Here is a 24,435-nt window from a genome sequence, read left to right as displayed (position 1 = left end):
TGAAAAAATGAAATTTTGAAATTGAAAATAATTTTTAAAAACAAACTTAAATTTTATTTTTGGGGGCGGGGGTGGGGTGGGATGGGTGGGGGGCTGGGTAGGAGGTGAAAAAAATTGAATTTAAAAATAAGATTTAAAATTATTATTTTTGGGGGTGGTTGGGGGGATGGTTTGAGGGTAGGGGCAAAATAAATTGATTTTTTCAACAAAAAAGTAATTGTAATTTGAAGTTGGAAGAGAGGTTTGAAAAATGTTTTCCTTAAGTTTTTGAAGGGAAGTCATTTTCCTTAAATTTAAGGAAAATGAGTTGATTTGGAAAACATTTTCCAAAACATTTAACCCAACCAAACATGAGAAAATTGGAAAACATTTTCCGGAAAATGTTTTCCTTCATACCAAACACACCCCATATGCAAGTCTCTTTTCTTCATCCTATATTGTTCCAACAATCTCCTTTACATTGTCGATCGCTCGAATCCGAATTGCTTCTCAAACATAGTACACCTCATCCTCATCTCGATCACCCTCTCCCAAATCTTCATAGTGTGTCTTAGTAATTTGATACCCCTATAGTTGTTGCAATTTTGGATATCGCCCTTATTCATGTACAACAGGATCATTATACTCTACCTCCATTCTTTGGGCATTCTAGTCGTGTCCTAAAAATGATATTAAACCTAGTTAGCCACTCAAACTCACTTTGCCTGCGTTATTCCAAAATTTTGAGGGGATCTTGTTTGGCTCAATCACACTTCCTCCTCTCATCTAGTGAATTGTCACCATAACCTCCTTAAACTTAATCCACCTGCAAAACCCAAAATCTCGATGGCTCTCGGAGTCCTCTAAATCACCCAACACAATATTCATGTCCCCCCTTCATTTAAGAATGTATGAATGTGCGGGAACACTATGAGAGATAAGATTTCGTTCCTTGGGACAAAGTGGGATGGCCCCCGTGATGGACAATATGAGGGAGACTAGATGATTTGGAAATGTGAAGAGAAGATCCACATACGCCTAATGAGGAGGTGTGAGGGGTTGGCTATAGTGGGCATAAGGAGGTAGAGGTAGACCCAAGAAGTCCTAGGGAGAGGTAATTAGACAAGACATAAATCACATATAGCTTACCGAGGAAGAAAACCTAGATAGGAAGATATGGAGATCAAGGAATAGGTTAGAAGGCTAGTAAGTCAAGCATTGTCTAGTTTTCCTTTTTAGTATTGTTATTATTACTCTCCTATCTTATTCTTTGATTTTTTTAGTATTTTTTGTTGATTCCTTTGATTCAGTTATCTTATTGTTTTATCGTTGCTATCGTTTTCTTCATTATTTTTAGTATGGCTTCTTCGACTCTGTTTGCTTTACATAGTTAATTTTTTTATATGTTTTACTTGAGTTGAGGGTCTACCGGAAACAACTTCTCTCCTTTACATAGTTAAATTTTTTATATGCTTTACTTGAGTTGAGGGTCTACCGGAAACAACTTCTCTCCTTTACAAGGCAGAGGATAAGGTTGCGTACACTCCACCTTCTCTAGTCCCCACTTGTGGGATTACACTGGGTATGTTGTTGTTGTGGAAAGTAAGCATATCATCTTAGTTTAATGTGTGCCTCTCCGTGTAGTCAAAGGCGCACAAGCCCTGAAGTGAGGCTCAAAACGTGTTGAGCATTTTGCCTCGCTTAATGTGTGCTTCGATGTCGCCATCAAGTATTTAAGGCATACTTATCCTTTCCAATGAGCATCGCAACTTTTTTTCAATTTCTTTGCTCATACATTGGTCATTTTACTTATAATTATTAGTTTTGTACTAAATATATATATTTATATGTTTTCCTCCCTGTGTAGCTTTTTTTAATTAAAGCCAACACTTTACATTTTGTGCTTAAAGCCTCAACAAACCTTCGAGTTTTTTTGCGCTCTTTGCTTTTGATAACACTGGTGCTGGTCCACCAATATTTTGTCATCCTTGTCTATAGTGCATCTCATTAGATCTAGGTCGCAAGCCCTTCTTTCTTTCACCTTAGTGAGCCTATACCAGTGTTTTGGACAGCAAAAGGTGACAAAAGGCGATAAGGGCCTGCCTCGCGGAGAGGCGCTCGCCTTTTTGAATTGAGGCTCCAATTAATACCAAAAATTTAAAATATTTAATTGCACATATAAATATCATAATACCAAAAATTTAAAATATTTGTTGATCCTTGAATACCATAATTCCATCCAATGTCCTTTTTGTTAGCATCAAGACACCATTGAATTCACTATTTATGGACAAATAAATACTATATAAATTAGTATAAAACTAAATTGAGTAGGGTAGAAATAAATATAGAAGGATTGAATTTTTAAAATAAAACTTAAAGGCAGAAATAGAATGGCAACCAATTTAGTAGCTCCAAAATGAAAAAGAAAAAAAGAGCATTGCCACTAAAAACAGAGTAGAGGAGAATAGAAGAAGAGAAGAAGAAGAAGAAGAGAAGAAGAGAAGAAGAAGCGGAAGGAGAAGGAGAAGGAGAAGGAAAAAAGAGGAGTGTAGAACGTACCTGAGTAGAGTCACGACTCACGAAGGTCCGAGGAGCAGCTGACTGCTGAGGTATCGTCCTCTTAAAGGCTAGAGAGTCGTGACAAAAAAGGAGAAGAGGATCGCAAAGGTCACAATGGAGAAAAGAGGAGCCCAGGTTTTGAAAAAAAAATAATCCTAATTTTGCCTTTTAATTATTAAATCAGACCTTTAAAAAGACAAAAAACAAAAAGGTGATGCATGTCGCCTTGCCTTGTCTCCCGTTGCCTTTTGGCCGCCATTGCTCGCCTTTCTGAAATAGGCGATGAGGCCTCGCCTTCGGCGAGAAGGCAAGCGCCTTTCGAAACACTATACAACTTATTTTCCCTACATTTGACATCCAATTCTTCATAGAAGTTTCCAAATGTTGTTATCGTAACCGCCAACCCTGCTTCCTTCTTAATATCTTATGCCTCCCATGTTTGTCCTCTTTTTGTCTTTGTTTTAGCTTCCCACCAACTTCATGTACGCAGCCTTATTGACTTCCACTTTCCCGTGACTCTCGATTCCACCACCAACCCCCTTTATGTCCCCAAAAGTTACCCTTCGAGACTCCTAACACATCTCTAGCTGGTTCCCTAATACAATTAGATGTCAAAGTCACATATACTTGCATCCCCGCTAATCCCCCAAGCTCTAGAGCCACCAACTTCTCCCCCAACTCCAAGATTTTTTCCTTACCCTCCCCAACTTGATCATCAGTTGGTCATACGTCTAAAGCAACCAACATTTGGTAATTGGAATAACACCATGGAGAAATGTGAAAAGTTTTCATGTTGGTAGAGAAAGTATCTCACATTGGGGTAGGCTAGAGCTAATCAACGCCCCCTACCCACCAACACTATGTTTTTGTTCCCTTTGCTAGCTACAATGGCAAAAGAATTGATAAACAAAGAAGAGATTTTTTGTGTCAAGGGAGTAGAGAAAGGAAAAATTTACATCTTTGTAAAATGGGCAACAATCACTATTGGTACGAAGACAGGGAACAGGACGTCAAGGATTTGAGGGCTCAAAGCAGCTTGCAACCAAAATTGCTTTGGAGATTTCACGACGAAGGGGCTTTAGGAAGAAAGTAATAGAAACTTTTTGTATTGTTTGGGATGTAAAAGTAACTAAATATGGACTCTCAATCCTTAGATCACAGAACAATCATATTTCCCCAACACATGTGGTATATGGAGATATAAGAGTGCTAATTGAGACTCTTTTCAATCAAAGACTTCAATAGTACAAGATGGCATAAAAGTGAGGGTATGGCTTGATATCCGGTCTGGCCAGTCAAATCTGAAAGAGCAGTACCTAAATTTATTCTCTATGGCACAAAATTCTGAAGCATCAGTCTCGGATTATTGGACTGATCAAAGCTGGAACATAGTATTCAGTCACAATATAAATGACTGAGAAATGGACAGCCAATAGCCTATGCTCATTACTTTTAGTCTGCACAGGACCCCTCCCCTTTTTCCTAGGAATGACTAAAAGGTGGAACGGGATTCTAAGGCAAATTTTCTGTTAAATCATGCTACCAACAGTTGAAGACCAACTGTTGTGGAGGAGTGGCCTTGATAATGTATCTGGAGGACTAAGGAACCACTAAAGTTAAATGCTTTACCTGGTTGATGGCCCAAGAAGCGCTCCAACCACATGAAAACCTTCAAAAAAGAGGGCAACAAATATATGCAGTAGATGCTGCCTGTGTTGAAAGGATAATGAAGATGTTATTTCTCCATTGATCATTCACCTCATATATCTAGAGATTTTTTCTTAATTCTAGGAATCAATTGGACCACGCAGACAATAACAAAGAAGCTTCTATAGAGCATGCATCTAAAACGAATAGGAAAGACAAAGAGATGGTGTTTCCTATGAGATGGAACACCATCCCTTCAGTGATTTGGTGGATCGTCTAGAGGGAAAGGAATGCGAGAATATTTTGGTGCAACATGGATATTGCTAATGATACAAATTCCATGGTTGACTTTTTTTTTTATTTGAGTTCCATGGTTGACTTTTTAAATGCTTTACACAATCTGAAATGGTACTTAATCTTGTAAATACTTTACAGCACCTACTTGGTGCTAATTAATGAATTACATTTACCAATCAAAAAGAAAAAAGCTGTGTATAAAAGAAAAGGTGAGATTTTAATAGTACCAGCTTCAAAAATAGAAAAGGCAAGATTTCTACATGCTTAGAGGAATAGATGATGGTTCGTATACCTTAGAACTTGATGCAATCATGCCAATCATCCCAGGCATGGGCCTCATATTGACTCCACGATCATTGTCAATGACCTGATTTTGCAGTAGATTTAATCAAAGCACTGAACGACAGAATTGATTTATCAGAAAAGCAATCAAATGATAGGAAACATGCCTGTATTTGTCTGTTCTTGATCATTGACTTATTTGTCCTTTCACGACACATTTTCCTGTACTCCTCCATGTTACGAGTGTGAGGTGTCATATCAAACTTATGTTCAACCTTTCCTTCCATGGTAACTCTTCCTTCAGAAAGAACAACAATTAGGAGAGGAGAGGGTGAGACAATGAATTAGGTAAAGCAAACTGAAATGCTTTGTCAGTTGGAAAAGTTTTAAACAAAAAACAACCAATTCCTCAATACTATGATATTGAGAATTTAAGGAAAGAAAAAACACTGTCATCAAGCAAATAAAGTATATTATGCAAATACGCGATTGGACAGTTCTCAAATTGTTTCGATTATATTGCAGGAATAAATGACTCTATAGCCCAATGTTTGAGAACTATAAATGGTCGACTCCGATATGACATAAAGGAATGTAAGCATCCAATGTAAAAATCTTAAAGCAATGGGTGGAGTAGCTCGATAATTTTACAGTTCCCTCTGGATGCCTTTTTATATATGATGTGGGTTTTTTGGATAACCCAACAAACAAATAGAATCCTGATACCAGTACCCAAACCAATTGCTAGCAAATAGATGATTAAAATCTCCAACTGAACTTCATAGGACAGATGGAGGAGCCTAATCGAAGAACTCATACAGGTCCTTCAGCTAAAAGCATACCCAATGCAATCCCACAACATGGGAGTTTACTAGGGGTAGATAAACTTAATAACATCTGGGGGAAAAAATGGAAACACTCAACTTAATTTAACTCGCTAAGAAACAATACAAATCACCTAGCTAAGAACAACAGGAATCTTCACTAAACCTTCTCACGACTTCATAACATGTTAGTAATAGACCCAAGATGCTTACCTTGACCTGTCTCTGAGAGCACACACATTGGGACGAAGTCTTGGAACATGTTCAAGGAGTAACTTTTCGGCATATTCCCAACGTCATTTCCACCCATCTCCATAGTGAACTGTATATCATAAAGATGTCAAAAGGGTAAAGAGGGGGGGGGGGGAGCTTGGTTGAGGGGTGTTTAGATAAACAGTGAAGAAGCAATGGGTGCACAGGGACCCACTGTCTGGAACTCAGACTACATACATGTAAAAGAGGTATGATTTCAGTGTCAGACTCTATATATCTACACAGAAAATCTAAGCAACTACATATAGAAATGTGTCTACATTAAGAGTGTCAAGGACTGCCTCATACTAAAACTCTAGATATGCATAAAAACCCATTTAAAAGGAATTACAAGATGTGAATCGTTTGTAGGGAACCTGATATTCATCTAAGAGGTACATTGACCGACTTTAAGACCTGAGATGCAGAATCATGTTCCACACGAATTGGCACTATAAGATACAAGTTTATTGTGTTATGGTTAAACCTCCCTAAAAACAATGAAGAAACAAACACAACTGAAAGCACAAATATGAATTAAGCTCCAACTATTTGCTCTTGAAAGTTATAAGAGACAAGAAAAAGAAGAGGAAACTCAATTCCAGATCAATGAATACATATCAGATAAACCCTCGAAAACTTTCAGATGTTTGTTTCAGAAAAATTAAAGAAATTAATGTCCGAATTCTAAAAAAATACACTAATAACACATAAACTACCAAAAGGATCTGTTATGGAAACTGAATTTGTTTTGTTTTTCTGAGGTTGGAAAATTTTAGGAGAGGTAAAAGAAAGTTTTACTTGTAGAGCAGATGAGTCATCGGAACGAAGAGGATCAACAGAGACAATAACTTTAGCAACTTGCGGGGAATCTGAGGAGGAAGATGAAGCTGCGGCTTGAGACTGCCATGATTTGGAGACAACTAAAGGACACTTCATTAACCACACTGATCTGTCCCATTTTGTTGTATCCACTGTTATACTACTGTTGCTGTTTCCATGATCTTCCTCCATCTTCGTCGGCTGTTTCGATCGGTTTTGATTCTGGTCTCCTCCGATTACGACGTTGCCAATGTCTGAATTCGAGAAAGAGGAAGACTGAAGTGGACTGATATTAGAGACGGCACGAGTCGGATACAAGACTTGAGTCCATATGAATAGCAATTGGGGCACGCCGGGCAATTCTTAATGGTAGGGTTGTTCAAATAAGTTATTGGTTTATCACTAATGACTTGTTGGTTTAATGATTTCGGTAAAGATTTGAATTTTTTTTATCATTAAATTATTTGTTTTTAATGATTTGAGATATTTTCTTAATGGATTAGTCGATAATTTCATAGTAAATTAATATATTATAATTATAACATTTGATATAGAGTCCTTAATGTTGGGTTTAAGATCTTTTTTTCCTTCCTATGTGAATAAATAAAAGAGAAACTTAGCAAATTAGTCAAAATTGGTAAAATAATTATTAAAAATATATACATTTTAAAATAATTATTTAAAATGTCAATATGTCAATAATTTAGCAAATATAATTAATTTACTTTTCTTTTATTTCTCAAATTAGGCATATATTTACCTCATTTGACTCCACTACCCGGTTAAAAGGAAAAAAAGACCCTAGTATCCAATTTTCTCTCTCTAGGTTTTTACCCCAAAACTCTCCTTTCTCTTTGTCACGTTTTCACTATTTTTATCTCATTTTCCTGTTTAAAAATTTTATCTCTTCAAAATTCATCCACTTTTTAAAGAAATCTCAAAATTCATTCAAAAGATAAATCTTCCTCAAGTAAAGAACAAAACTATAGACTCTTCATCTACCAGTGGGGAAGTCGAAAAGAATGATGAAGATCAAATAGTGGATGGACATTTTGTTGAAGACCAAGTTGGGGAAGAACAATTTCCTATTAGTTTGTTTTGTATTTATAATTTTTTTTCAAAATTTTGTATTCAAACCAGTATGTTATTAATATTTGTATTCATTCAAAATCTCATGTTGCGTAGTTTATGAATCTTGTATTTGTTCCTAATTTGTAATAATCTCAAAGGTATGCTAACTAGTTATGTATTTTATTTATACGAAGAGCAACTTCATATTAGTTTGTTTTGTTTTTATTGTTTTTTTCAGAATTTTGTATCCTTCTCAATTTGTATTCTAACCAATATGTATGTTATTAATATTTGTATTCATTCAAAATCTCATGTTGCAATAGTTTTATGAATCTTGTAGTTATTCCTAATTTGTATTCATTCCAAATGTATGCAAATTAGTTATGTCTTTTATTTAAGAATGATTGCAACAAATATTCACTTATTCCTTTTCAGTTTTATATTTCATTCTCACTTATCCATCATATTGTTTTTTGTATTTTATATATCATTATACAAAATACAACATAAAAACTATAATGAATACAAATACAAATAATATCCATATTGAAATGATTATGACTTAAGAAATGATATAAGATTCTGAAGAAAAAAATAAATACACCGTGAAAAAAGTACATGAATACAAATATGCTTCTTAAATAAGTACAGATTCATCTGGCATACCTATTTGAATGAATACTGACTAATAAAGAAATACAAATTTCATTATACATTGTGAGAAAGGTGCACGTTTTAGTTTAAGTTTTCCTTGAAAATGTAACTAATGAGAAAAATAAGTGATTTACCTTTTTTGGAATATTCACTCTCCTGATTTTCTCCCTTCTGTTATTAAATAAGTGTATTCTTTCAAATTAAAAAAAAAAAAATACATAAATAAGATATATAACAAACTAAAATATTGACACTTCTAATAAATATTGAAAATATGGCTAAGAAGTCCTATTAAATGCTAAAATATTGACATTTTGGATCAGCCACTTTAGCCATAAGTCCAATATTATGTGGCATATATAAGACTTATTTAGGTCATATTTTCAGATACACAAGAGAGAGAAATCAAGAGAGAGCATTTTAGAGATTGAGAGAAAAAAGAGAAAAATCTCATTTTTGCTTCAGGAAAATTTTTACTTAGGCAGTCAGCTTTGAAAAGAGTTTTCTGTTTCATTAATCATTGGATCTTGCTCAAATTTGAACTGGGAGTTTTAAGCATCTGGTTCTTATAATTCAACGGTAAAGATCGGATTTAGTTGTCTGTAGCTTCTGATTTTGGGGCATGAACAATAGCTCATTTTTGAGTGAATTCTCTCATTTAATTCTCCAGTTTTGGTGTAATCTTGTTTCGTTGTTGCTTGTTGTTTGGGACTTGTTTTGTGGCCAACTTTTGAGAACAATACTGTAACTCTTGGTGTTTATAGTCGAGCTTTTAGTCCCGTGGTTTTTTACCCTTCACATAGAAGGTTTTCCATGTAAATCTTTGTGTCTTGTGTGATTGGTTTATTCTTGTCTTATTATTTTTGTTTGGTTGATATACTTGTTGTCCAGTCTTCGTATTTCTTGATTTAGTTTATCTTCTCTTGGTTCAAATTGAAAGGAAAAGTTTAGACTTGAGTATTATTCCGTTGTTATCCTATTAGACATTCTTTGTTAGTGTCTTAATTGTCTTTTCCAACAAAGTGGTATCAGAGCATTGGTTATTATTGATTATTGATTTGAATGATGGAGGAAAATATGAGCAGAATGGTTTGTTTCAATGATATTAACTATCATACTTGGAGATGCAAGATGAAAGATTTTCTATTTGTCAAGAAAATACATTTACCTGTGTTTACTTCTAATAAACTACCGTCCATGACGGATGAGGAATGGGAATTTGAGCACATGCAGGTTTGTGTCTATATTAGACAATGTGTTAAAGATAATATTACAAATCACATTGTGAATGAGACACTTTATGTTTCGAAGACTGTCAATAATAAGTTGTTTCTAATTAAAACAATTGATAAATATAAGGTATAAAGAGAGCACTCTTATTTCTGATCATATTAATGATTTTCAGGGTGTTCTTGACCAGCGATCCGGAATGAATGTAAAGTTCGATGAAGAGATATAGGGATTTTGGCTTCTTAATACTCTGTCAGACTCTTGGAAAACTCTTCGAGTTTATTTGACTAATTATTCTCCTAGTGGTGTTGTAACTATGTAATATGCTAAGAGTGGTGTCTTGAATGAATTAGAGATGTGAATAAGATCTCAGACCTTATCTTCTTCAACTTCACACTTCGATGTTTTGGTCATTGAAGACAGGGGAGAAACAAGTTCAGAATGATAGAGATAAAAGTAGAGGTAAGTCAAAGTCTAAATACAAGAATGTAACATGTGACTATTGCCACAAGAATGGGCATATCAAGAAATATTATTTTAGATACAAGAGATATATGAGACAACAAAAGAAAGAAGTTGACAATGAAAATCGTGTTGTTGTTGTTGCTAATGATGATAAACTTGTTTCTTGTGATGAAAATGTAACAACAGATTTTCCAGAAGTTGCAGGTGCCACCGATGGGTGCCACCTACGGACCGTAGTGTAATATCCTATAACTTAAAATACATTTGCGACTCGTAAACACCAATGCATAGATGTGATATTTGGGAGGTATATCATTGAAAATGGTTAAGCATACCATGTAACCCTTATATTTAGTCATTTGAAGGGTTAAACAAAAGCTTTAGGTCAAAGAGATCATTAAAGAAAAGATTAAAGTTTAAAGGTTCATTGTGGAGGAATACTACAAATGATCTCATTTCTCATTTGACTTTGAACGAGCATATCTCCTAATAAATAACGAGTTTGAGGGCTTACAACCTATCTAATTGAAGATATTTAAGTCTAGTTTTCAGCAAAATAAACCACTCGTTACTAAAATATCGAAGTAAAAAGTTATGTTCATTCTATGACAGACGCGCGCACTGCCAATCACTGCGGGACATGTGTCACTTTAGAGAAAGTCGGCCAAACTTGTTGTTGTTATATTAGAAGTTTGGGATATATTTTCTCATATACTCAAGAACGTGTAAGCACTGGTTTCAAGTTATTTCTTCAAGTTTTTCTCATCTTCAATCCACCAAAGATTAAGGTAAGTTGGTTTCTTCAAGAATCAAGTGTCTTCCTCTCCACAAACCTATAGATATATTTAGCTAAATGTTTTCTTGAAGGAAAACGTATTGTTCTTGGAGAATAAAGAAGGGAATGGGATGCTTTTCTTTGATATATAGGTATGAATCCTCTTTTATCTTCATAAATACTATTCCAAGGATGTTTTAAGTATAATTTGCGGGTAGGACTCACATGATAGTGATAGGAAGCCGTGAATCCATGTGTTTACCCATTATATTTGATGTTTTGTTGAGAAGGGAGTTTGTAGAAGGTTGTGTTGGCTGTTGTTTTGACCAAATGAGAGGTCGATGGTAATGTATTGGGGAAGTAAGTTGGTTACATTAAAACGGAAGGTGAGGTATAGAGAACGCGACTATTATAGTTCTTGAAACTTTGTCGCTCACCAAGTGTTTGATGAAATTCCTAAGTCGCTAAGAATATGTTATAGCTGGTTATATGAGCTCCTATTATTTTAATTTATGGCATTAGTTCTCTACCAACTTAAACTACGAGCCTATAAAGGAATTTGACATCGTTAACAAGGAATCGGTGGGATGGTGATCGGAGGCCATGAGTTTTACTTTTATGTTAAGTGTGGATGATTAAGGGGGATGGTTCTTTATAGTTAAAGGATGAGGAGTAATACTGAACATGTAAATAAGTCATAAGCCAACTTGGAAAGTAGAGAAAGAGAAGGGTGTGGTGATACACCACTCATCTATGGTAATTGTTGAGATTGTCGCTCGCGAACCATTATTGTGTTTTTGGCATTGTTGTGACTTTTGATTAGTTTCTTATACTATCCTTTTATGATTTTATGTTATAGATAAAGTTGTCAGCAAAGGAGTTTGACGACCTATGATAGTAAGTCCTAAATTAAGGTATGTAAAGTTAAAACCTCTTTTGCCCTTAAGACACGACCTAAACTAGCATGTTCTTCCGATAAATGTCACTATAGATTCTATGATACTTGGAAGAAAGTTATCCTATTTTATAAACCCTCTCATGTTGATTCCTAAACTATAGAGTTATAGTACTCTTCAAGGAAGCAATATGTTTCACACAATTACATTTGTCTATAGTTGGAACTCTTAGAAGTTAGCGGTGTACATGTTGCATAAATTTAAAGAAAGCAACCAACCACAGACTGTTCATAAGTGCATAGGTCACAAGATATATGATTGTCAAGCTAAAGAATGTAATCACGAGCTATTTGATTAATGAATTAATTATTATAAATAATTGCAAGCAGTTGAGACTATAGACTACTCTGCAGCGTAGGGTGGGTATATTTAGGGCTACTACGTGCGACACTACTCTGTGCACAGAATTTAGATATAGTTAGCTGGAATTTCCCGTTGTGGATTCACCTGGCTGTTATAGGCCTACGGGCAGACCATACCAGAGCCCTGGGGGACATACTTTGATAGACCTCGTTACCAGACTATGAGATTTCACGCATGGTCATGATAGTGGGCTACAGATGCCATACAGGTTTCACTAATCGTTGTCAGTAAGCCATCATGTGATTCCCTGACAGTTAGCTTTACAAAGAGCAAAGAAGTGATATAATGAAGTAAAGATATCACTTAGGCAAATTATAGGGATTATATATATATAAATGACTAAGCCATGAAATGTTCGATGAGGACCCTTGAGGTTGGTCACAATTCCAGTTACAGATTATGTCTCCTGCATACACATGCTCAGATTTGCCTATCATGATATTTGATGTCTACTTGTTATTCAGTTTGCTTGACATACCAGTACATGTTTTGCATGTATTGACGTCCCTATTATTTTGGCATTTCATTTGTATCACTATAGGCTCATGTACTCAAGACAATAAGCATTTTCAGTAGACTAGAGACTTCCAGTTTAGCAGTTTAGCAGTTGGTCAGCTCCACCTCTACCTGGAGCTATCAAATATTTAGAGCCTACATTTTGCTACGTATGTACATATATCTGAATGGGTATGTCGGGGACCCGTTCCGACTAGTCATCAAATTCTTAGAGGCATACTCTTTAGAGGCTTCGTAGACTTAGTTTTGTTTTCGTTGTAAAGTAGCCCAACGGGCCCTTTTGTTATCTTTGTTTTAGTATGTGTCTTCATATAGGTTCCGCTGCTTATGAATCTTCAGCTTTGGCATGAGATTAGTAAGATATTTAGCAGGTGCTTGTGTATATCCTTAATGTCTGCCCCTTTCTAGTTAGAGGTGTGACAAACTTGGTATCAGAGCACAAAGTTCAAGTATACCAAGGAGTCTATGAAGCCGTGTATAGTATGACCTTTCTTATAAATGTGTTGCGCGCCATATTTATAATTTAGGGACTACATGGGCATTTAGAAATTTGACCTTCTTTCATAATCTAGATCGTGCGATACAACTAAGTAATATAAAGTTAATTCTGTCTCAAACTCTTTTTTTCATTTGTTATTCAGATCATGTCTAGTACGGACAAGGATAAAGAAGGCTCGAGGTCCATTGCTAGTACTACTCAAGAGGCATCCATTTTAGAGCAGTCCCAACTTCTAGATGATCAGACCAGTGATCAACAGAGCTTGCCATGTCCTATGCTTCCAGGTCCTCAGATTCCCATGACAAAAGGAGCTACATGAGTTCCTACACCTCCAGTAGTACCAACGGTAGTTCATTTACCTCCTGTACCGCCACCAGGTGCCTCAGAGCAAGATATTAGAGGGGAAATATAGTTGCTCACTCAATTGGTAGCTGCTCAGGTCCAAAGACAAAATGCAGCAACACCTAGTACGGTTTAGGAAGAGGCAGTTGGATCCAGAGTATGTGATTTCCTCTATATGAATCCCCAGTATTCACAAGATCTAGGGTGATAAAGGACCCACAACGGTTTATAGATGAGATCAATAGAATTCTTAGGGTCATGCATATCTCTAAGACTAAGGCAGTTGAATTAGCCTCCTATTAGCTGAAAGATGTCGCCATTGCTTGGTACGAGATGTGGGTGGACTCTAGGGGACAAAATGCTCTTCCAGCAGTTTGGAAGGAGTTCTCTAAGGCCTTTATGGAGCACTTTCTTCCACTAGAGCTTAGGGAAGCGAGGGTTGATGAATTTTAAAACTTTCGACAGAATAACCTTAGCGTCAGGGAGTATTACATGCGATTCACTCAGTTGGCTAGATTTGCTCCTGAGATGGTTAGCACCCAAAATGCAAGGATGCATTTCTTCATTGGTGGACTTGCGGATCATTTCATTGGCTCTTGAACCGTTGCTGTATTAAATCGGGATATGGATATTGCAAGACTTATGGCACATGCTCAGCAAACAGAAGACCAACTACAAAATCGTAGGGCTGAGAGAGATAGGAACAAAATAAGAGGGCTAAGAGTGCTGGAATATTTCAGGGAGATGCTAGAGCTTACTCCAGTAGAGGTCTTCCTGGACAGGCTCAATCACTACACCGCTCAACTGCTAGTGCCCCAGCTCAATCATCGAGACCCAGGCAAGAGTAGACTCAGACCTCGAGGGAACCTAATCCCCACTATTAGAGAGGTGCTAGTCAAGGACTACCGCCTCGACCTACTTCCAGGCACTGTGGCTGATCTCACTTGGGAGATTGTCGAGATGGATCTACCACTTGCTATGGGTGAGAAGTTGAGGGTCATAAGATACATGATTGTCCGAAGCTTCGAGTGGAGGGTAGATTTGATATTCCACAATATACTAGCTCTGCAGGAGCATCCTCAGCATCAATGCCTTCTTCATCACGTGGCCCTCAACCACCAGCAGGAAGAGGTACATGTAGAGGTAGATGATCTGGTTCTGGAGCTGGCCCAAATTGGATGTATGCACTAGCATGTCGTCAGGATTCATAGGCATCCCTAGATGTGGTTACATGTACCTTATCTATTTTCTCTTATGATGTATATGCATTGATAGACCCAGGGTTACCCTATCATATGTTACTCCATTTGTTGCTAAGAAATTTGGAGTAGAGCTAGAGTTATTACATGAGCCATTTGCAGTATCGACTCCGGTAGGAGACTCTGTTATAGCTAGAAGGATCTATTACGGGTGCCTAGTAACAATATGTGGCCATGAGACATTGGCAAATTTGATATAGCTAGAAATGGTTGATTTTGATGTCATTATGGGCATGGATTGGTTGTCATCTTGTTATGCAACAGTTGATTGTCGAGCCAAAGTTGCTCGATTCCATTTCTCGGGCGAGCCAATCCTAGAGTGGAAGGGTAGTACTATGATGCCTAGAGGAAGGTTTATTTACTATCTTAAGGCATAAAAGTTTATAGACAAAGGGTGTTTATATCACCTTGTCCATGTAAGAGACCTTCAAGCTGAGAAGGCAACTCTTTATTTTGTGCCCGTTGTGAATGAATATCCAGATGTGTTTCCTGACGAACTTCCTGGACAACCTCCAATTAGAGAGATTGATTTTGATATTGATGTAGATCCCGGTACCCAGCCTATATCCATTCCACCTTATAGAATGGCGCCAAGAGAATTGAAAGAGCTAAAGGAGCAGCTGAAAGATTTGCTTGACCAAAGGTTTCATTCGCCTTAGCATATCGCCTTGGGGTGCTCCAGTACTATATGTATGCAAGAAGGATGGAACGATGCAGATGTGTATAGATTACAGACAACTTAATAAAGTGACGATAAAGAACAAATATCTCATTCCAAGGATAGATGATCTATTTGATCAATTGCAAGGAGCTAAGTGCTTTTCAAAGATTGACTTGAGATCCAGATATCATCAGCTGAACATTTCGAGAAGTAGATATTCCCAAAACAACCTTCCAAATGAGATAGGGACACTTTGAGTTCCTTGTCATGTCATTTGGTCTAACAAATACTCTAGCAACCTTTATGGATATGATGAATAGGGTTTCCAAACCTTTCTTGATATGTCTGTGATTGTATTTATAGATGACATCATGATATATTCACGTGATGCCAGAGATCATGCAAATACTTGAGAGTTGTCCTACAAACACTCAGAGAGCACCAACTATATGCCAAGTTCTCGAAATGTGAATTCTGGATGAACTCAGTGGCTTTTCTTGGCCATGTGGTCTCTAGTGAAGGCATTAGAGTAGACTCCCAAAAGATTGAGGCTGTAAAGAGTTGGCCTCGACCTACTACTCCGATGGAGGTGCGTAGTTTCTTGGGACTTGCTGGATATAATTGCAGGTTTGTAGAGGGATTCTCCTTTATTTCTGCACCATTGACCAAGTTGACGCAAAAGACAGTAAAGTTCCAGTGGTCCGATATGTGTGAGAAAAGCTTCCAAGAGCTGAAAGATAGATTGACTAAGGCGCCAGTATTGGCCTTACCAGAGGGTACAAAAGGGTATGTAGTTTATTGTGATACTTCAGGCATTGGCCTAGGGTGCGTCTTAATGCAGCAAGGGAAGGTGATAGCATACGCTTCTCGACAATTGAAGAAACACGAACATAACTACCCCACTCATGATTTAGAGCTTGCTGCAGTGGTATTTGTGCTTAAGATTTGGCGACACTATTTGTTTGGGGTACATGTTGATATTTTTACAGATCATAAGAGTCTCCAATATCTTTTCAAGCAAAAAAATTTGAATATCATGCAGAGAAGGTGTCTAGAGTTGTTGAAGGACTATGATGTGAACATCCTCTACCACCCAGGTAAAGCTAACGTGGTAGCAGATGCTCTTAGTCGACTATCTATGGGAAGTCTAGTACATTTACCATGTGTACAATAGGAAGTAGTACGAGATGTTCACAAATTAGCCTGCCTGGGAGTTCGACTTCTTGAAGCCGAAGATGGGGCGTAGTGGTGCAGAATATTGCCGAATCATCATTAGTGGCATTGGTGAAAGAGAAACAGTATGACGATCCAATATTTCTACAGTATCGAGAAGGGATTCGTGAGCATCGAATTACTGCATTCAATTTAGCAGAAGATGGCACCTTGAGATGCCAAGGCAAACTGTGTGTTCCAAATATAGATGGGTTAAGGCAGAAAATCATGGATGAAGCACATTGTTCCCGATACTCAATTCATCCAGGCTCCACAAAGATGTATCATGACCTTAATGAGGTCTACTGGTGGAATGACATGAAAAGGAATATTGCGGAATACATGGCACAATGCTCCAATTGCCAACAAGTTAAAGCAGAACATCAGACGCTGGGTGGCCTAGCTCAGACTATGGACATTCCAATATGGAAATGGGAGGATATTAATATGGATTTCATTACAGGTTTGACTTTCTCTTTTAAGAGACATGATTCCATTTGGGTGATCATTAATCGGTTGACGAAATCAGCTTACTTCTTGCCAGTTAAATCCAGCAGCACAACCGAAGAATATGCGAAGCTATATGTAAGGGAAATTGTTCGCTTGCATGGGAATCCACTAACTATTATTTTAGATAGGGGTGCCTAATTTACGGCACATTTCTGGATATCGTTCCAGAAGAGTTTGGGCACACAGGTGAACCTTAGCACTGCATTTCACACGCAAATAGACGGCCAAGACGAACACATTATTCAAACACTCGAAGATAGGTTGAGAGCATGTGTTTTAGACTTTAAAGGTAATTGGGATGATCATATGCCCTTGATAGAATTTGCCTACAATAATAGTTATCATTCAGGTATTGACATGGCTCCATTTGAAGCCCTCTATGGGCATCGGTGAAGATCGCCTATTGTTTGGTTTGAAGTAGGTGAAACTCAAATATTAGGACCAGACCTTGTTCCTAAGCCGTTGAAAAAGTAAAGTTGATAAAAGAGCGATTGAAAACGGATCAGACCCGACAAAAATCATATGCAGACGTATGTCATAGACATAGAGTTCCAGGTTGATTACTGGTATTCTTGAAGGTATCCCATATGAAGGGCGTTATGAGATTTGGGAGGAAAGGTAAGTTGAGCCCAGGTATATTGGGCCATATAAAGTTATACGTAGAGTTGGCCAGGTAGCCTATGAGGTGGATTTGCATCGAGAGTTAGCTATAGTACACCCGGTCTTCCATGTGTCGATGTTACGCAAATGCTTGGGAGATCCTTTGCTGGTTATTCCCATAGAAGGTATGGAATTCTCAGAACACTTATCTTATGAGGAAGTCCCAGTGGCAATATTGGACCGACATGTCAGGAAGTTGAGGACAAAAGACGTAGCATCAGCCAAGGTACTTTGGAGAAGTCAGAATATAGAAGAAGCCACATGGGAAGCAGAGGCTGACATGAGGGCCAAGTATCACCACTTATTTCAATAGCCACACAAATGTTCTTAGAGTCATAACTCCTCTCATTTGAGTATCTGTTTTGCCTGTACATTGTAGTACTGTTTTATTATATGTTATATGTTCAGGTACTTGATATAGACACCACATGTTCCTCAGAGTTGAAGCATCCACAATATAAGGTATATTATATTAGTTAGTGTAGTTTCAATTTGTATAAGGCCAAGCCGAGCCTAGTGAATATCCGTTGCATATTATTACGTGGCGATGCTCTGTGAAGCATTGTGTGTATATTTTTGTTGGATGACAAGATTTGGATAGACCTGTTTACAAAGGAAACTCTGCCAATCTTTTTTTAAATTCAGTTGAGGAAGAATGAACCAAAGGGGGGGGGGATAATGTAATATCTCGTAACTTAAAATACATTTGCGACTCGTAAACACCAATGCATAGATGTTATATCGGGGGAGGTATATCATTGAAAATGGTTAAGCATACCATGTAACCCTTATATTTAGTCATTTGAAGGGTTAAACAAAACTTTTAGGTCAAAGAGATCATTGAAGAAAAGATTAAAGTTTAAAGGTTCATTGTGGAGGAATACTACAAATGATCTCATTTCTCATCTGACTTTGAACGAGCATATCTCCTAATATATAACGAGTTAGAGGACCTACATACTATCCAATTGAAGGTATTTGAGTCCAATTTTCAGCAAAATAAACCGCTCGTTAAAACAATATCGGAGTAAAAATTTATGTTCATTCTACGACAGACGCGCGCACTGCCCAATCATTGCGGGACATGTGGCACTTTAGAGAAAGTTGTCCAAACTTGTTGTTTTTATATTAGAAGTTTGGGATATACTTTCTCATATACCCAAGAACGTGTAAGTACTAGTTTCAAGTTATTTCTTCAAGTTTTTCTCATCTTCAATCCACCAAAGCTTAAGGTAAGTTGGTTTCTTCAAGAATCAAGTGTCTTCCTGTCCACAGACCAATAGATATACTTTGCTAAATGCTTTCTTGAAGGAAAACGTATTGTTCTTGGAGAATAAAGAAGGGAAGGGGATGCTTTTCTTTGATATATTGGTATGAATCCTCTTCTATCTTCATAAATAGTATTCTAAGGATGTTTTAAGTATAATTTGCGGGTAGGACTCACATGACGGTGATAGGAAGCCGTGAGTCCATGTTTTACCCATTATATTTGATGTTTTGTTGAGGAAGGAGTTTGTAGAAGGTTGTGTTGGCTGTTTTTTTGACCAAATAATGGGTCAATGGTGTTTTTTTGGGGAAGTGAGATGGTTACATTAAAACGGAAGGCGAGGTATAGAGAACACGACTATTATAGTTCTTGAACTTTGTCGCTCACCAAGTGTTTGATGAAATTCCTAAGTCGCTAAGAATATGTTGTAGCTGGTTATATGAGCTCCTATTATTTTAATTTATGGCATTAGTTCTCTACTAACTTAAACTATGAGCTTATAAAGGAATTTGACATCGTTAACAAGGAATCGGTGGGATGGGGATCGGAGGCCATGAATTTTACTTTTATGTTAAGTGTGGATGATTAAGGGGGGATGGTTCATTATAGTTAAATGATGAGGAGTAATACTGAACATGTAAATAAGTCATAAGCCTACTTGGAAAGTAGAGAAAGAGAAGGGTGTGGTGATACACCACTCATCTATGGTAATTGTTGAGATTGTCACTTGCGAACCATTATTGTGTTTTTGGCATTGTTGTGACTTTTGATTAGTTTCTTATACTATCCTTTTATGATTTTATGTTATAGATAAAGTTGTCAGCAAAGGTGTTTGACGACGTAAGATAGTAAGTCCCGAATTAAGGTATGTAAAGTTAAAACCTCTTTTGCCCTTAAGACATGACCTAAACTCGCATGTTCTTCCGATAAATGTCACTATAGATTCTATGATACTTGAAAGAAAGTTATCCTACTTTATAAACCCTCTCATGTTGAGTCCTAAACCTATAGAGTTATAGTACTCTTCGAGGAAGCAATATGTTTCACACAACTATATTTGTCTACAGTTAGAACTCTTAGAAGTTAGCGGTGTACATGTTGCATAAATTTAATGAAAGCAACCAGCCATAGACTGTTCGTAAGTGGATTCACCTCGTTACCAGACTATGAGATTTCATGCATAGTCGTGACAGTGGGCTACAGATGCCTTACAGGGTTCACTAGTTGCCGTTAGTAGGCCATCATGTGAATCCCTGACAGTTAGCTTTATAAAGAGCGAAGAAGCGATATAATGAAGTAAAGATATCACTTAGGCAAATTATAGGGATATATATATATATATATATAAATGACTAAGCCATGAAACGTTCGATGAGGACCCTTGAGGTTGGTCACAATTCCAGTTACGGATTATGTCTCCTGCATACACATGCTCAGATTTGTCTATCATGATATTTGATGTCTACTTGTTATTCAACATGCTTTACATACAGTACATGTTTTGTATGTACTGATGTCACTATTATTTTGGTGTTTCATTTGTATCACTACAGTCTCAGGTACTGAGGACAACAAGTATTTTCAGTAGACTAGAGACTTCCAATTTAGCAGTTGATAAGCTCCACCTCTACCTGGAGCTATCAGATATTTAGAGCCTATCTTTTGCTACGTATGTACATATATCAGAATGGGTATGTCTGGGCCCTGTCCCGACTAGTCATCAGATTCTCAGAAGCATATTCTTTAGAGGCTTCGTAGACTTAGTCTTGTTTTCGTTGTAAAGTACCCTAACGGGCCCTTTTGCTATCTATGTTTTAGTATGTGTCTTAATATAGGTTCCGCTGCTTATGAATCTTTAACTTTGGCATGAGATTAGTAAGATATTTAGCGGGTGCTTGTGTGTATCCTTGATGTCTGCCCTTTCTAGTTAAGGGTGTGACACGTAGGTTGAACTACGGACCATAGGTGGGGTCTATGGTTGGCCACCTAAATTCCACCCATAATTCTCTAGAAATAGCACGACCTACGGCCGGACCTATAGACCTTATGTGGGACAACGGTCCGTGGATCGTGGCCCTCAAGTTTTGTCCTAGACGCCAATCAATGAATTGAGAAGACGGACCGTCGGTCAGTGCACAGTACGTCGGTCAGTCCACGGTCTGTTGATCAGGCCTGTTGTTGGCCCCGATAAATTTATGTTAGGGTCGTTGTGGTCTTTTCTCCTATGCGTTGGGCACCTAAACTACATCGTTTAACCCCTAAACTACGTTGTTTTACTCAGTTCAAGCCTAGTAAATTAGTCAGAACTTACCCAAAACGATTATTCTCCAAAAATTCATCAAAACTTAGAGCAAAAGAAGAGAAAACAGTCGACCAAACCCTTCCAAGAAAGTAACAAGTTTTCTTCACTTCCAACCCCAAAATCGAAATATTTCTCCGTGAATTTCGTCACCAAGTATGTAGGATTTCACTAGTGCATTTCTTTCATCCACTAAGTCCCTAGAATTTAGTTAGATTCTTGATTTCCTATATATTGTTTAGACCTAGGGTTTCTAGAACTTTAGATAATTGTTATGATTTAGGTATTATAGTGTTCTTAATCAGATTATCATGTTTTCCTGACATCGTTGCCTAGTTCTTTGCCTGAAACTCAGAACCCTAGTTGTGTAGATTCGTTTAGTTCATGAATTACACTAGCTAGGTCAGACAAACAAATATACATGCCTCATATTTCGAATGTTTCATTGTCAGTACTTAAATGTTGCATTCTCAGTTAGCATGTCAGAATATTGAGCTAATCCAATATTTTTGTTCTGTTGTATTATACATATTTCCAGTTGGGAGTAGGCTTAGCACCGAGGTAGACTAGGGTTCAACGTACCCTCATAGTCCAGAACTACGTGCCACCGTAGGTTATAAGTCCTCTCTATTGGGCATCAGATTTAGTGATCACGCCAGTCATGCCTTTATACCCTTGGCAAGGTATATTGGGTCCTCTCGATGGGGCTTATACATCAGAATCCACGTTTAGCTCACGTGGTTTTATGTTGGTTAATAGTAGCTCCCTCAGTTAGACTTTAGTGCATTTGACCAGGTTTTCAGTTTATACTTGGTATTCAGTCAACATTTCATATTCAAAATTTAGTACTTGGTCATTGCATTTAGTTCAGATTTTCAGTATATTGTAGTATTTACATTCATATTCAGTTATATCATTGCTCAGTTACTATTTGTTTAGTTTATATGTTTATTCAACTATATTCTATATCCTGCATGCTCAGTTCATTCCAAGTACTGATGCATACTCTGCCCTACATATGTAGGTTCAGGTACTCAACATCCAGATCACGCATAGATCGGTTCCCGATCCGTATTCAGCAGCTTCAGTGGTCAGTCATCATACTTCAAAGATAATAGACATGTTTTTTAGATTCAGTCTTTCATTTCAGTTTTCAGTTTTAGTAGGGTTAGCTGGGGACATGTCCCAGTAACTCTAGTCCGTTAGAGGCTTTTATAGATATAGTGTTAGATTCAGCTTTAGCACTAAGTGAGACAAACAGATAGACATGCCTCAATTTTGAATGTTTCATTGTCAGTACTTAAATGTTGCATTCTCAGTTAGCATTTCAGAATATTGAGCTAATCCAGTATTTTAGTTATGTTGTATTATACATATTTCCAGTTGGGAGTAGGCTTAGCACTGAGTTGGACTAGGTTTCAGCGTACCCTCGTTGTTCCAGAACTACGTTCCCTCGTAGGTTATAAGTCCCCTCTATTGGGCATCAGATTTAGTGATCACGCTTGTCATGCCTTTATACCCTTGTCAAGGTATATTGGGTTCTCTAGATGGGGCATATACATCAGACTCCATGTTTAGCTCACATGGTTTTATGTCGGTTAATAGTAGCTCCCACAGTTAGAATTTAGTGCATTTGACCAGCTTTTCAGTTTATACTTGGTATTCAGTCAACATGTCATATTCAGGATTTAGTACTTAGTCATTGCATTTAGTTCAACTTTTTAGTATATTGCAGTATTTACATTCATATTCAGTTATATCATTGCTCAGTTACACTTTGTTCAGGTTATATGTTTTTTCAACTATATTCTATATCCTGCATGCTCAGTTCATTCCAAGTACTGACGCATACTCTGCGCTACATCCTTTCATGATGTAGGTTCAGGTACTCAACATCCATATCACGCATATATTAGTTCCCAATCCATATTCTGCAGCTTCAGTGGTGAGTCCTCATACTTCGAGGACAATAGATATGTTTTTTCTGATTTAGTCTTTCATTTATGTTTTCAGTTTTGCTAGCGTTAGCTGAGGGCATGTCCCAGTAACTTTAGTTAGTTAGATGCTTTTCAAACATAGTGTTAGATTCAGCTTTAGCTTTTGAGTGATTGTTGAGTATCACTAAACTCTTAGAAATTATTTATATATTTATATCAGTATTGGGTATTCCCCATCTTTCAGTTAACTAATGTTTAAGCTTCTGAACAATATCTCTTTATTCAGTTGTTTTAATATGCTTATGATATGCCAACAATAGGGTTAGCTTGGGATCACTCGTGATCCTAGGTCCCGTGTTACGTCAAGGGGGTAGCCTTGAGGCGTGACAGAAAATGTCGTCAATCTTGTTCGTGATGAGTCTAGCTTATTTGTGGATTCTGGTGCTACTTCTCATGTCACGCAAAAGAATGAATTACTTTCTTCTTATACTCTAGGTAATTTTGGGATGTTGAGAATGGGCAATAATCATGAGGTTGCAGTTTTTGGTATCGGGACAGTTTGTTTGGAAAAAAATAATGGTTCCAAACTGTCACGACCCGGGAGCACCCCCTAGTCGTAACCGGCGTACTCGACCTCGAAGAGGTCTAATACAAGCCTCTTAGCATTCATTCATTGCATAGACACCAAAACCATAAGGAATTAAAAACTTTCTTCACACACGAAGATACTTTCAATAAATAGCAAGCGGAAGACTTTCTAGACTTTATACAATATGTCTCAAAACCATCTAATACCTGAATATAACATTGGGACTAAGCCCACTCAAAACTTAAGCAAATACTAGAGAGACATAAAAAAAGAACATGTTGGTTATTGCCCTCGAATCTATGAGGACTCACCAAGTCTTCATCTTCAACTCTTAAAAACCTAACAAGTAGCCATGACATATCACCATCTCCAAATCCCTACACTTTAGTCAAAAAGCGAAAGAAAGGGGTTAGCACAATTAAGTACTAAGTATGGAGACCATGCAAGAAAATATGCACAACGGACATTTACAAGAAATGTATGCTTTCATATCCTTTGATAAAAC

The 24,435-nt window shown here is 37.2% G+C and overlaps 2 protein-coding genes across 2 annotated transcripts in view; one reads left to right on the top strand and one right to left on the bottom strand.

The window, feature by feature from the left end:
• The window catches only part of LOC125877221 (cyclin-T1-3-like), a 557,390-nt gene that overhangs the window by 254,434 nt on the left and 278,521 nt on the right, over positions 1-24,435 (top strand). The gene's annotated exons all lie outside the window — the stretch shown is intronic.
• LOC125877223 (uncharacterized) lies at positions 4,719-7,008 on the bottom strand. The gene is made up of 4 exons (XM_049558572.1): positions 6,645-7,008; positions 5,805-5,913; positions 4,935-5,065; positions 4,719-4,852 (listed from the first exon to the last, which is right to left on the bottom strand). Exons 1-4 carry the CDS (start codon positions 6,855-6,857, stop codon positions 4,742-4,744), a joined length of 564 nt encoding a protein of 187 aa, XP_049414529.1. The 5' UTR covers positions 6,858-7,008; the 3' UTR covers positions 4,719-4,741.

The sequence above is a fragment of the Solanum stenotomum genome, chromosome 9 (genome assembly GCF_019186545.1).
Source record: "Solanum stenotomum isolate F172 chromosome 9, ASM1918654v1, whole genome shotgun sequence".
NCBI classification, from domain to species: domain Eukaryota; kingdom Viridiplantae; phylum Streptophyta; class Magnoliopsida; order Solanales; family Solanaceae; genus Solanum; species Solanum stenotomum.
The sequence above is the reverse complement of the archived record's forward strand: the minus strand, read 5'-3'. Positions and strand labels throughout refer to the sequence as shown.